This window comes from Hyperoodon ampullatus (genome assembly GCF_949752795.1).
Source record: "Hyperoodon ampullatus genome assembly, chromosome: 8".
Taxonomy (NCBI): Eukaryota; Metazoa; Chordata; class Mammalia; order Artiodactyla; family Ziphiidae; genus Hyperoodon; species Hyperoodon ampullatus.
This window is the reverse complement of record NC_136921.1, coordinates 8008033-8022837: the sequence shown is the minus strand read 5'-3', so window position 1 is coordinate 8022837 and position 14805 is coordinate 8008033. Positions and strand designations below refer to the sequence as shown.

Genomic DNA, 14805 nt, shown 5'->3' with positions numbered 1-14805 from the left:
TCACTTCCACCTGCTCACACCTGTTCTAACTCAGGATCAAGGAGAAGTAGGGGCCAGTCAGCAGAGAGAAAGAGAAAGACACTCAGAGACAGTATGGAGCCTTGTTATCTTCCCCCAGTTTACATTTTATTAAAGATTCCCTGTTAGAGAGATAAGAGAGAAGTTACTCCCCGCTTTGTCTACCGTTTATACATTTGCAAAAGAGCTGTTCTTTACAGCTGTACTACAGTGGGGTAAAGTTTCTGTTATTTGTGGCCTTGCTAATTATGTCTTCAATCTTCCCTAGAAAAGACTGTGTCTTCACCATCGACCCATCAACTGCCCGAGACCTCGATGACGCCCTCTCCTGCAAGCCCATCGCTGATGGTAGGATGGAAGCTTCTCTCCCCCTCTAGGTGGCAGGCCGCATGCACCCCTGTGTGGCCAGCCTGGCTGCCGGGTACTCCCTGAACTTGCCGTAGGCCCCTGAGCCTACACAGCATGTGACCTAGAGGTTGTGCTCCTGACTGACTTCAGTGAGAGTGAGAATAAGAAATGTCCTCTTGCTAGGACCCTTCTCAGGCCTCAGGAGGGACAGCAGTGAGGGCAGAAGAACTAATTTCAGGCCTGGCCCTGCAGGAGGCTCCAGTGAGGGTGTAATGTGTTAAAGAAGGCCCCTAAGCTCCACTTAAGGAGAAGCACAGAGTTTTTTTTACCTGAATTGAATGACACACTGGGGTGATTCAAGGGGTGCTGTCCAAAGACGTGCTCAGCAGAGGCGGCAGGAACCCCTCCCCTGAGGAAGCCCCTCAAGGCCTGAGCTGGAGGAGCTTGCCCTGCCCCGCGTAGGTCTTCATCTGTCCAGCACGTTGTGGAAGGCAGCTGTTAGAGGCTCCTGAAACATTCTTTTGGGATGGAGCCAGCAAGGAAAAAGTGGGATTTGATGCCACTGGTCTTTGAAAACTATCATAGGGGGAGGGGGAAATGTGTGAGGTGTGAAAAGAGCAAACCCTAGCCTTGCCCTTCTAATGCCCCTCCAGATGAGCCGCTTAGAGTCTGGAGCTGCCTCCTGCCCCTCACTGGGGTGGGGTCTGGTGACTGCTGTGGCTTTAGTTATTCTCCGATATGGCTTTGGCACTAACGTGGCCTTTGATGGCTTGCCCATGATGGTATGCAGTCTTGCGGCTTCAATCTCCTGCACAGTGTTGGTGGCCCAGTGGCCTGGTCTTGGCAAACACTGCAGAGATGTTCACATATTCCATTAATGCAAAACTTCATGGGCTCAGCGTGTTGTCTCTTCTCCATAAAAGACAGTGAGGTTCAGCAGATACAAAGCTGAGAGACAGAAAACCTCACTGCCCAGAAATGCTTTCATCTTCTTTTAGTGAGTCTTCCTTGAAACTGTGGGCAATGGTGCTCAGTGTTTTCAACTAAAGAAAATTGAAAGGAAGATAAAGCATAAAGAGAGAAAAGTTCCCATGGAAATTTCAGAGGAATTATATATTTTTAAAATCTAAAGTTTAAGCAGCCTACTTAAAAAAGCAAATACTACGTTGGTTTCTTATATCCTGAGCAATCTTTGCTGCATGGAAAAGCTTGGGCATATCACTCTCACATCCACTTCCCTGAGCCCCAGTTGAAAAGTGCCCCCCGCCCCCCGGCAGAAAGCCAGGTGACACTGGACCTCACTTCCTGTATTTCCTTTCTCTCCAGCTTCAGAGCCCTGCTCTATTTGTAGCCTAATGCTTGGAAACAGTTGCTTCATTTATTTTGGCCACGTCTATAGTTGTTAATGGTAGAAGGGTAGGCCTAATCCCTGTTACCCCATCTCAGCCGGCTCACATGATATTCCCCTTGCAGGGACACCAGGGAACAGGCACGTGTCTTGCCCCACTCACCCCGCACGCTACGTGTCATGTCTAGGGTACCAGGTTACCAGCAGAGGCTTCGTGTAGGGAAAAGGTGGAGCGGGAAGGATTGACTGGGGACAAGCTGTACATGTTTCTAAATTTCCAACTAAAGAATATGCTTTGCCAGACAGTCGAAAACCAATTGTTTTCGATCTGCTGTTCAGGGAAAGCATTCATAATGCGGGAAATCATTTAGCAGTGCAAGATGAAGGAAAAGGAGAGGAAGTAGAGGCAGAGAAATGAGTCAGAGAAACGTTATAATTGTTTAGAGATGTAGGTAGAAGAAACTGGACTGGAGGTGGTGGCGTTCTTATTAATGGGGGTGGGGAGGACAGCTGTGAAAAGGGGGTAATGACAGAAAAGAATCATGGAAATGGATTTGGAGTTGAGGGAGGGGAATCCAAGACAGGGCAAAAGTTTCAAGCTGGATGGCGAGGAGATGCAATCTACAAGTTAGAGATCAGGAAATCAGGAGGACCAGCTGGTTTCGGAGAGAGCATGTCTGCATGGAGCTGTCTGTGTGATGATATGTGTTTATATAAGCTGCTGCAGATGCTCTACAGAGGAGGCTAAATGTGTGCAGTCCATCTACTCATATACAGAGAGCCATGAAGAAGAGTAGATAGCTCAGCAAAATGCAAACAGTGATTTTATTAGGATGATGGGTTCATAAGTGATTTTTCTCTTTTCCCTAGTTTCCAAATTTTTATAATGTGGTAGTAATAGCTTTATAATGAACAAATTTTGTAATAAAAAAAAATTATGAGGTGCCAGAAATCACAGGCTGCCCAGTAGCCGCTGCACCAAGTGATCAGATACCTTCCATCTGCTTAGTTATTCTTGCATTCCAGGGGAGTAATTAACATCTGGTCATTTGGCAGAGCAGCAGAAAAGGGACATGGCAGAGGAGTCGGGGAAGAGTCTGCAAAGGCCTGAGTTGGGCAGTCAAGCGTTTTTATGGTGGCACTTCTACAGTTGGCCTTTGTGACAGCTGTTTCTGCCAAGGCCATTTATCCAGGGAGATGAAAAGTGAAAGTCAGTTCCAGTTTGGATTGGGGTAAGGCTGGCTGAGTTCAGGTTCTGGTAGTTACCAGTTCATGGCAGTTCTTGCTTAGAGGAAAAAAAGTTTAATGCTTCAAAAAGCAAATAATGTTTTCTGGGCATATTTACGTCATCTATAACCATTTTTATTTAAAGAAAGTATAAAGGTTAAACTTTCCTTTGGTCCCATTGAAATCATCTGAATGACTCTTCTGTGAAGATAAAACGCACAGACAGAAGTAACTTATTTAGTTCTTACTCTCCTTTTCTGTAGAGTTCAGATGAACCCCCAGGACTTCTTACCAGTATCTCCTATAGGTGCGAGATTTAGACATTACAGTCTGCAGGTGAATTCTGCAGAAACACAGCGACACCTGCTCCCCAGTAGGTCATGTTTAGGTTGGAAGGCTGAGGAGGGGGTGCCCTCTACCCTTGAGGAATCTCAGCTTTGGAAGAGATTCTACCACTCATCTAGCCCAGTAATTTTTCACCTCTTACAGCCTATAAACACACTTGAGGGCAACATTCCCATGAGCATTAACCAGCCCGCTAACATTAACATGGAGTCTTTCACTTTAGCTCAAGAAGATATTTCATAATGCAAGTGAGTAAGACTGGTTATAATGATAACCCAGACCCTAAAGACAGTAAATCACACGCTCCAGTGTTTGATTACTGTAACAGACCTTTGCAACACACCCCACAGTTGACCTCACCGCTCAAGTGTGGGAGTGCCACAGTTGTCACGTCACTCTCTGGTTTTCAGATTACCTCTACAGCATCTACTTACTGAATATCCAGGTTGCACTTTAACTCTCCGCCTTACAGGAAGCCCATTTGGCCTTAAGATTGCGTGACTCTCAGGAAATCCTTCCCTGCAATGATCTGAAATACCACTGTCTTCCTGGAATTTTCCACTCGTTGGTCCCATGTATGCCCCTTGGGAGCCTATAGAATAAGTCTCATCTCTCATGTGACAACTCCTCAGGTACTAGATAATGGCTGTCATGTATATCTGAATTACAGCTTCTCAGTTAAGCATCCTGTATATTTTTCTGTGTCCTGTAGCTTATTAAGTTTGAGCCCATTTCCCATGTCACGGCGTTACTTCTGCCTTTATGAGCTCTGAGGTAAATGGCTGCCTGTATCCAGACTTCTCCTCCCTGGCTGCCAGGGCATGGTGACTCTCTCCCAGCCACTTCCAGCCACCTGTTCTGTTCAATTAAGCCTGCATTATTGCTTTGTTCTAGTCTCTGAGAGAGGAAATTATCAGTCAGACAAGTCAGGACCTTTATTCAGCTTGTAGTTGATTCAGGCTCCCAACAGATCCTACAGGAAATTGATGTTCCCTGCTTCTCTGGCGTCTTGTTTCTCTAATGTTTTGTTCTGTAATGAGTGCTCGGCCATTGAACATGGCAGGGTTCTCCTAGCCAGACCTTAGAAATGAAGGATTGGAGAAAGGGGGAGTGGGCACTGGCTGCTAATGGGTTTGGGGTTTCTTTGGGGGGGGGATGAAATGTTCTGAAATTACTAGCTCAGAGTTAGACAGCTCTGTGAGTACACTGAAAACCACTGGGGGAAAATGAGTGAATGGACGAATGAATTAAGAATAAATAAACAAATCCATTCATCCTTGAGGCTTTTTGGAAATTGGAATTTACACCTTAACGATAACTTAGCAGAAGTCTTGATGGATTGCCTGGGCTGGATACCCAGAGTCGTATCCCTCTTACCCGTCTCTCCTCCTTGCTGCCTTCACCTCTGAACCACGAAAATCCCACCCAAGGAGCGCACCCCTGTGCTCAGCCACCTGCTCGTCTTTCCCACCCCCATAGAGGGCAGCCATCTGACTCAAAGAAAGAGGGATCTGTCCTACTGTCCAGGTATGAGAAAGTGCTCAGGTCATCATCCAGCCTGAGGGACCTCAGGAATGCACACTACCTGCAGTGCTGTAGGGGGCGCCAGACTTCCTGCTGGTTTGCCTCTTGTCTGGCTTTCCCTTTCCCTTCCCTGAGGAGGATGGACTAGGCAACTCTGTTCCTGGGAGCCCTTCTCACTTAGGAAATAGGAACAAGAGACTAGGAGAAAGTCTGAAAGAATTTCATAGATTTCCTAAACTCTGGACTTCCCCGTATGGTTATACGTGTCACCTGCTGAGAGTTCTTGTCACGAGTGATCATCTTTGGAGGCAGTGAGGAAGTAGGAGCTGGAAAGACTGTGCTCCCCTGGCTTAGGCTGGAGAACCTGAGCAATAGAACGGACGGTAGTAATTTTAATGAGCAAAAAGCAGAGATGAAGGCTCTGGATCTGCTACTGGGAAGGAAGAGAGCATGGGTGGCTGTCCTGGAGCATAATATGAGTACAGGGTTCCAGCAAGTCGCAGCAGCCAGGCCAAACCCTCTTCCTGGGCTCTGTTCTCACCCCTGGAAAGATCTTACCCCACCGGGCATTCACCCCAGCCCCTTTATGTTTCCCTTTGGTTTGGCTTCCTCCTCTCACAAACTGAAGTCTCCATCCTGTAAGACCTTCCTCAGCCCCCTACAGCCTCAGGAATGTTCACACCTTCCTTTGTCCATCAGGACACCTTGAAGAGCAGTCTACTTGCTGTGACTACTTTCCTGCTTCCCGTTTATTTCTTACTCCCTCTGCTATGTGGCTTCAGAAAGTTCAGTGACACAGGTTGTCCCTGACTTCAATTCAGCAAACATGTGTGCAGTGTTTGGCTTTTCATCTTCTCTTCTTTGGACTTAGGGGGCTCTACTTGCTTTTTTTTTTTTTTTTTTTTTTTGCGGTACGCGGGCCTCTCACCGTTGTGGCCTCTCCCGTTGCGGAGCACAGGCTCCGGACGCGCAGGCTCAGCGGCCATGGCTCACGGGCCCAGCCGCGCCGCGGCACGTGGGATCTTCCCGGACCGGGGCACGAACCCGTGTCCCCTGCATCGGCAGGCGGGCTCTCAACCACCGCGCCACCAGGGAAGCACAGTTTTCTTTTATGTACACACAAAGACCAGATCATGTCACTTTTCTGCTTGAAAATCTTCTCGTACCTACAGAATGGTCCACATTTTTTAGCAGAGCTTTGTTATCAAAGTCCTTTAAGAGTAGTTCCCCAGCCCCCTCTTCCATCTTCCCCACCTCCCAATGCCACTTCCCCCAACACACAGACACACGCATGCACGCGCGTGCGCACACACACACACACACGCCGCGCACGCCCCTAATGGTGTCTGGCCACTCTAGGCTTTGTATATCCACTTCACTCTACCCTGCCTCCCAGCCTCTGCCTGCCCTTTGCCCTCCAGTTAGAATGCCTGGCCTCCCTTCCTACTTCGGTGTCAGAATTTCGTTCAACAGCAAGATGAAACCTCTGCGGAGCTTTCCTTTCCTCCTGGCAGAATGAACTGTTCCTATCCTATCAGCATATTTTCTTCATGTGTCTAATGCAACAGTAAATATCATTGCTTGTGGATTTAATTCACCTTTTTGCTTTTTTCCTAAAAGCAGAGCAGTCCTTGGACATCTCTATATCCTGAGTGTCATGCATGGTACCCTGCATTTGAAAATCGCTTGATCTAATCGGTCTAACCAGGCATCTTGTTACAAACTTTCAGCGTTTCACTCCTTTTTCTGTTTCTTACCTTGGCCTTTTTATTTCCACCATGCTTCGACCCTTAAGTTTTTGGGTTGTTTATGGGCTTTTATGCTGACCTATAAGCTTACACCACATGCCCTCCTACAATGTCTGTTTCTTTAGAATTAGGTGTACCTTTCCCTCATCACAGTCATGGTTTTCAGTCCATCTCCTCATGTCTCAGTGATACTGTAAGATAACTGAATTATATATTATGATCATGACATCTGGTCCTGCAGCTCTGTGAGTTGGCATATCTGAGGCTCACTTCTTCCCCATTATTTTCTTTCATGAGTCTCTTCTATAGCCTGCAGTACTCTTCTCACTGCATACCTACAGGCTTCCACGGCAAGTTGTTTATTGGTTTTATTTGTCATTTTTATCCGTCTCCCTCCTGTCTGTATCATTGCCATTTCCAAATTCAGTGAGTGTTAATTTTCTGATAAAATTTACTTATTGAATGAACCTTAACATGATAGTGAGGGACAATAACAACAACAACAACAAAAAAACAATTTATGATGCAAAAGCCGGAACTTTTCTTCCCTTAATTATTTTGGCAAACAGTCTTGCTAGTTAAGAAAAGGCTTTTTAACAGCCAAGTACATCTTCGATGGCAATACGGTCATCTGTTAGTTTGGAGAAATAGAAAGTTGGTATTACAAAAATCCAAGTATTCCTTTGTTAGCAGATAGATCTTAATTAATAGCATGTTGAGACATTGGAAATTGAAAAAGTTGTTTTTTATACCCTCTGTTGGAAGTGTTTGGAGGTTAGGTTGGTATAGGGAGGTAATGCCAAGGTAATTCCAGAATGTAGAAATCAGGTGACATTTTGAGAATGGAAATCAACTTTTAAAAAAATTTCATTTAATTTTATTTTATTGAAGTATAGTTGATTTATAATGTCATATTAGTTTTAGGTGTGCAGCACAGTGATTCAGTTATACATGAGTGTGTGTGCGCGTGCGTGCATGTGTGTGTGTATGTATGTGTATTCTTTTTCAGATTATTTTCCCTTATAGGTTATTACAAAATATTGAGTACAGGTCCCTGTTGGTTATCTATTTTATATATAGTAGTATGTGTGTGTTACTACCAACTTCCTAATTTATCCCTCCCCCTCCTTTCCCCTTTGGTAACCATAAGTTTGTTTTCTTTGTCTGTGGGTCTATTTCTGTTTTGTAAATAAGTGCATTTGTATCTTTTTTTTTTTAGGTTCCACATATAAGTGATATCATATGATATTTGTCTTTCTCTGTCTGGCTTACTTCACTTAGTATGATAATCTCTCTCTAGGTCCATCCATGTTGCTGCAAATGGCATTATTTCATTCTTTTTCATGGCTGAATAATATTCCATTGTATATATGTACCACATCTTCTTTATCTATTCATCTGTTTGTGGATATTTAGGCTTCCGTGTCTTGGCTGTTGTAAATAGTGCTGCAGTGAACACTGGGATGCATATATCTTTCTGAATTATAGTTTAAGACTGGAAATCAACTTTAAATGGTTATCTGTAGAATTTCCTCTTGCCTGGAGATCTGCAAAACATCAGGTAGAACTTGCTATTTTAGTTTGTATAAGGCTGAAACAGAACGTATGGTAGTGGTTTTAATCTCTTTAGAGTCACAGTCTCTCCTCAGAAAAAAATGCACAAATGTGTATATACACTATATTTTGCATAGAGCTTACATTTCCAGTAATATCATAGAATGGATAGCCTGAAGAGCTCTTCTTCAATAAAACTCTTTAAAATGATGCATCTTTTAGAAATGTATGGCTGAGCTGGCAAGAAAGGTCTTGCCAGCCCTTAGAAGCCAGGAATGAAACAAGAGCAGATAACCAAAGAAAGAGGTATGTGCCAAAGCAGCTAATGCTATCTTCTAATGTCTAGTGACCCAGAAAGTTTGCTCAGGACCTGAATTAATACTACCTGCATGGCCCATAACATTCCAAGCCACGTATCTAGTTTCAAGTGGCACCAAAAGGACAATGTTTCTAGAAACCAGTCAGAATCATAAGCATATCCTTTCTGGAAGAATGAACTCTTAACCAAAGCCTTAAAGATTTGCCAAAGATAAAAGTTCTAGTAAAAGTAAACATACAGAAAAGTTATGAAACATGCAAGGATGCAGCTAAAGCAATACTTAGAGGAAATTTTCTAGCTTTAAGTGCTTATAATAAAAAGGGAGAAAGTTTAAAAAATTGAACCTATAAAGATTAGCTTCACAAAATGTTCAGAGATAAGGGGAAGGGAGAAGGTGACCTGCTACAAGAACATAATTGTGGGTACAAGTGCTGAATCAAAATATGGGCATTATCTATTATAATTGTAGCAGGAGAAGCTCCCTCTACTCCCCAAAGAAACACACAAGACAAATAACCAAACTCTGTAATGCCTTTTATGCATGTCATAGTAAAACACATAATTCATTTACTTGAATAACAAAAGTTTCTGTTTCCACTTTTGGTCCTGCCAAAATGTAAATCTTAAAAAAAAGAAACAAAATATCAAACATTGCTCTTAGATCTCGTTTTCATTTTTATAGTATTAGAGTGCTATTAATTGTCAAATTAAGGTCTTTTTCGAAAAATCATCAATGTTTGAAAAAAATTTGGCATGTTATTGTTAACTTTGTAACAGAATTGGGAACATATAAAGATACACTTTTTAATATTCAGTTTCTGTGTTATTTTGTATCATATATGTTATAGTGTTCATGTTCCATAAGTGTTTCAAATATCTTTTTTTTTTTTTTTTTTTTTTTTTTTTGCGGTATGTGGGCCTCTCACTGTTGTGGCCTCTCCCATTGCGGAGCACAGGCTCCGGACGCACAGGCCCAGCGGCCATGGCTCACGGGCCTAGCCGCTCCGCGGCATGTGGGATCTTCCCAGACCGGGGCACGAACCCATTTCCCCTTCATCGGCAGGCGGACGCTCAACCACTGCGCCACCAGGGAAGCCCTCAAATATCTTTTAAATATAATAGAAATACAGTAAATAACTTCCAAAGTGGTAGAGAGCACAGGACATATAAAAAGCACATATTAAAGTACCAAAAAAAATTAATAAGCACATCAAATTTAACTCTGCAGTTAAAAAACAAAGACTGTTAGACTGGAGAAGTCTAGCTATATGCTGTTTATAACCACACACTTAAAACATGAAGACGCAAAGATTAAATGTAAAAAGGGGGGAAAAGCTATACCAGTAATGTACTAAGCAAAAGAAAGCTAGTATATTTTTTATAATGTCTGACCAATAGCTTTTAAGATAGAAAACATTACTAAATGTAAAGAGAGTCTCTAAATGATAATTAGAAGGATCAATTCATCAGAAAAGATAGTGTCTAAACATATTACCAAGTGATATAGCTTCAAAATATATATTAAAACAACAGTTGACAGAAATATGAGATTGATAAACTCATCATCATAGTGGGTTAATTTAATATGCCTTTCCCAGGAAATGATAGTTCAAACAGACCAGAAATTCAGTAAAACTACAGAAAATTTGAACAGCACGGTTAGCAAGCTAGCTCTAATAACCAATAACTAAGTATAATACCCAGAAATGAAGATTACACAGTGTTCTCAAGTGTTTCTCAAGAGAAAACATATATAAAAGTTGACTTTGTATTAAAGCATTAAGCATATTTCAAAAAGTCATTGGTATCATACAGATCATGTTCTTGGGTCACAATACAGTTAAATGAGAATAAGTGCACAAACATTTTTAACTTAAGAAAAATTCAGGATGTTTAGAAATCTTAAATACCTTCTGTTTCCCTCTCCCGGATTAGTGGCCAGATGAATGGCCTAAATCAGAATATACTTGATGTCATGTTTCCTTAATGCTTGAAGGTTGAGTGAGTTACCTATTTCCTCATGGCTGAGTTTACCTCTGTCATTGCCTTCCACACGAAATACCCCCTTACATAGGACTTTGGGTTTCTACCCCTGCTGCTTTCCTCACACTACCCAGGAGTACCTAACTCTGAAATATGATCCATGTTGACCTACAGGCTATTCACCAGAGAGCCAAGAATGGTTGAAAGCCTTTATTACAAAGATACCATCCAAAAGGAAACTACCTTGTCTAATAAAAGAAACTCAGATTACCAGAGATTAGCAGTAGAGGAATCATTCCCAGGTGGGGAGGACAGCTGGACCACATGGATAGTCTCCATTTGGACATCCCCTTCCTCCTTACTAACCACGACTCCCTCTGCCCACTGACGTGGGTGCTGAGAGGACTTGTCATCACTTTGGTCCAAGTATGGTGCCCATAATCCTTTGCTTAGTACCTCAAACACAACTGAGACTAGACTTTTGAACAGAACTTTACTTAAACCTTAGAGGGTAGCAAAAGGAAGAGCAACGGAGCGTAACAAAGCATCAAGAAGTGTCCTGCTTTCCACTGCTCCCAGATCCAGGCCCACCTAGGTTCTGACCTGTCCCCACACTGAGCATCACCCAGGCACCCACACCTCAACATCTACCATTCAGAAGTCCAGACCTAAGAGCTTCTAGAAAGACACCTTGGCCTACTTCTTTCATTTTGCACTTCCCATCTGAGGACTTTCCCCTTCCCAGAAAGAGTAACATTAGGAAGGTTCATTCCCTTTAGAGAAGCATATGCCCATGTCTCACCCTACACAAGAGTTGTCTTGCCAGTGCACTACAGTGGCCGTATCATTGCTGCACACTAACAGAAGCCAAAGATCATTTGGTTATACATCTAGTAGGAGACCTAGTCTGCTCCTCTCCTGCCACATACGTAGCACTGGCCCCTGAGGTGACTTAAAGCATTACATCACTTTGTGTTCTGCTGCACTTCTAACCTTGCACAGGGTATTTTATTTCAAAGGACGCTTTGCAATCCTTACCACAGGTGGGACCCCACCTTATACCCCATGCCCGCACAAACTCCCTATTGACCAGGGATAGAAAGACTGAATCCTAGGCTCTGGTCATTTAGGTCCTTGGGTGGGGAAATAGGCTTTACAATCCAGAGTCTTACTTTAAGCACCATGGGAGAGCATCACGGCCCTTTGCTATATGGACCTGCTGGAATTCCATTTCTGTCCTGCCTTGCAGGAGGGCCGAGGGGACAGATACATGCATAGAGATGTAAATCCTGTATGTTCTCCTGTTCTCCCGAGACCCTCAGGAGGCAGCCTGGCACTTGCCTACCCTTTTTGTACTGGACCACTCCTTTCAACCATTCTTCTCACCTTGAGTTGTCTTTCTCAGCTTTCTAGCTACTGGTCTTGCAGTTGTTCTCTCGTGTCAGGCCTTCTCTAGCCTTTTGGAATTTGACTTCACCTCAGACTCAGTACCTTAATTTAAACCCCCAGATTCAGCTCCTCATATTCTCTTAGCCCATTGGTTATGCTTTTCCCTGTTTCGTTCAGTTCAAAAAACTGAACCCTGAGGTACCGTGTTTCAAAGGGATGGCCTTCCTAAATATCGAATACTGTAGTGTAAGAGGCAACTCACACTTATTCAATAATTAGGAAAATTTAATCTATTAGAAACATATGCCACATGTAGGTTAAAAATAAGATTTATGGGGCTTCCCTGGTGGCGCAGTGGTTGAGAGTCCGCCTGCCGATGCAGGGGACAGGGGTTCGTGCCCCAGTCTGGGAAGATCCCACATGCCGCGGAGCGGCTAGACCCGTGAGCCATGGCCGCTGAGCCTGCACATCCGGAGCCTGTGCTCCGCAACGGGAGAGGCCACAACAGTGAGAGGCCCGTGTACCGCAAAAAATAAATAAATAAATAAATAAGATGTATGGGAATTCCCTGGTAGTCCAGTGGTTAGGACTCGGTTCTCTCACTGCCAGGGCTCCGGGTTCGATCCCTGGTTGGGGAAATAAGATCCTGCAAGCCATGTAGCATGGCCAAAACAAGCAAACAAAAAACAAAGAAGCAAAACGAAAAAAACTATGTGCAACATTTAATTTAATCAAAAATTAAATTGTTTTTAAAATCTGTTCCTTGTATTCTAGAAGAGAACCCCTGATAACTCTAACATAGATTTTGAAAAAGAAAAATTCCACTTCAGGGCCGTTTTCTACTTGGATACATTTCTGGGTTTTGTCTCTGACATCTTTATGATGCCCAGTGCTTCGAATACTATTCCTCCTACACTCCTCTTCTCTGTAAAATCATTTCTAATCCTGGTTTTGAAACACTGATTTTTCCTCTTGCAGTCGCTTATGTCAGAGGGCATTCTGACCTCAGGCAAATACCAGGCAACCCAAGTACTTGATCTCAGACAAATCCTATTTTCATAGCCTGGCCCTTGATAATGAACCTGGGAAGAGAAATGGAGAATTCTGTAGAACCATCAGCTCATAAGGAGGTGCATGTCTTCTCCATTCATTTGGGGCATTGGTGAGTGAACAGTTTTAACTGTCCTTGTTGTATGGTCATTTTTTACTGAATCGTACCTTGACTCAAGAAATCCAAGTAACTGAATAGTCATGCGAAGCCTCTGGCATCGAAGTGGGCTTCTGGGATGCTTGCCAATGAGTTCCTGTTTTGAGGACACAGAATCGAAGTGGAAAGATTAAGTGGAGACACAGCTCCACCCCTCTAAGTCTTATTCCTATGTTCCATTCAAATCTTGCTAGCCTGATTCCTGTGGGGTCTGGGCTTTGGAAATTCTCTTTCTTTCATGGATGTCTCAGTGCACCTTGTTAAACCAAATTTGGACTATGGCCTGTTCATCTGCTTCCAGCTCTGCTGATTGGTTCCAGTTTCCTTGCTCATTAAAGCCAAGATAATCTGGCACCCACCACTCAGGCATCCTCAAGTATCTGGCACCAAGGTAAACCTGGAAGCCAGCTAAGAAGCCTCAGTGATCCAACACACTCATTGCGTGATGCGAGGCAGTTGTGGTCCCAGAAAGAGCACTGGAATAGGAGCAGAACTGGGTTCTTGTCTCATCATCATGTAAGTTTGGGCATGTCTGTGATTTCTCTGAAAATATCTTTCCCCAGCTATATATGTGTTTGGACTAGACAATTTCTCAGGTGTCTGGCAGTTCCAAAATACTGAGTATATGAAAAGCTAAAGGAGCAAAGCTCCATTTGTGCCTATTGTTGCAAAAACACAACCTAGCTTTAAAGGTATTAGCAATAAATGCCTAAAGTTGCATATGCTACTGATGCTTTTCCACAAAAGTAGATAGTGTGACAACAGAATAAGAAGAGCACAGCCCATATTCTGGAGGTAAGAATTAACCTCTCTAGGCCTCACATTTCCCACCCTGTAAAACAGGGATAATAACGGCTAATTTTAAATTGCCTGGAAGATTAAATGAGATAATCCCTGGTACTTAGGACTGTGCCAGACAAAAAGTAAGTGCTCACTGAAATTATTATTAATATAAAAATGGAATGATTAAAATTGATATGGAATTTTAGTAAGCTTATGCTGAAATAATAAATATTTAATTGCTGTTCAAAAGTCAAAGTGGGAACAGAATAGAGAATCCAGAAACAGACCCACACATATATGATCACCTGGTTTTCAACAAAGGTGTCCCTACAGTGTAGTAAGGAAAGGATGGGTTTATCACTGGTGCTGGATCAATTGAATATCCATATGGAAAATAAAAATGAACTTTGACTCCTACTTCATGCCATACATAGAAATCAATTTCATGTGGCTCATAGTGTGAAAGGTAAAACATTAATACTTCTAGAAGTGTTAACACTTCTCTAGAACATAACATAGAAAAATAAACTCATGACCTTAGCAAAGATTTCTTAAGTGGGACACAAAAAGCATTAACCTTAAAGGAAAAGAGTGATAAATTATATTTCGTTAAATTTAAGAACTGTTCATCGAAAGACACCATTAAGATAGTGAAAAGGCAAGTCACAGAGAAGAAGATATTTGTTATATATATATATGTGGTATATATATATATATATGTATATATATATATATATATCTGCAAAAGACTCAATTATTGAGAATATGTACAGCTGAACAAGCACTTTACTGAAGAAGATAGCCAACTGCCAAAAACATATGAAAAATGCTTAATATCATTAGTCCACAGGGAAAATGGAAATTAAAACCACAGTAAGATATTGCTATGTTCCTATAAGAATAGCTAAAAAAAAATTTTTAATTGACAATACCAAATGTAGTGAGGATATGGATCAATTAGAACTCTCATACACTGAGCAGGGGAAAAGTCAGGTACATCTACTTTGAAAAA

At 42.6% G+C, this 14805-nt stretch overlaps 1 protein-coding gene across 1 annotated transcript in view; it reads left to right on the top strand.

Annotated features, from left to right (window-relative positions):
* The window catches only part of DIS3L2 (DIS3 like 3'-5' exoribonuclease 2), a 377502-nt gene that overhangs the window by 233255 nt on the left and 129442 nt on the right, over positions 1–14805 (top strand). Inside the window, exon 10 of the mRNA XM_079710102.1 lies at positions 287–366. Within this exon, the coding sequence (XP_079566228.1) occupies positions 287–366 (80 nt within the window). The remainder of the gene's footprint in view (positions 1–286; positions 367–14805) is intronic.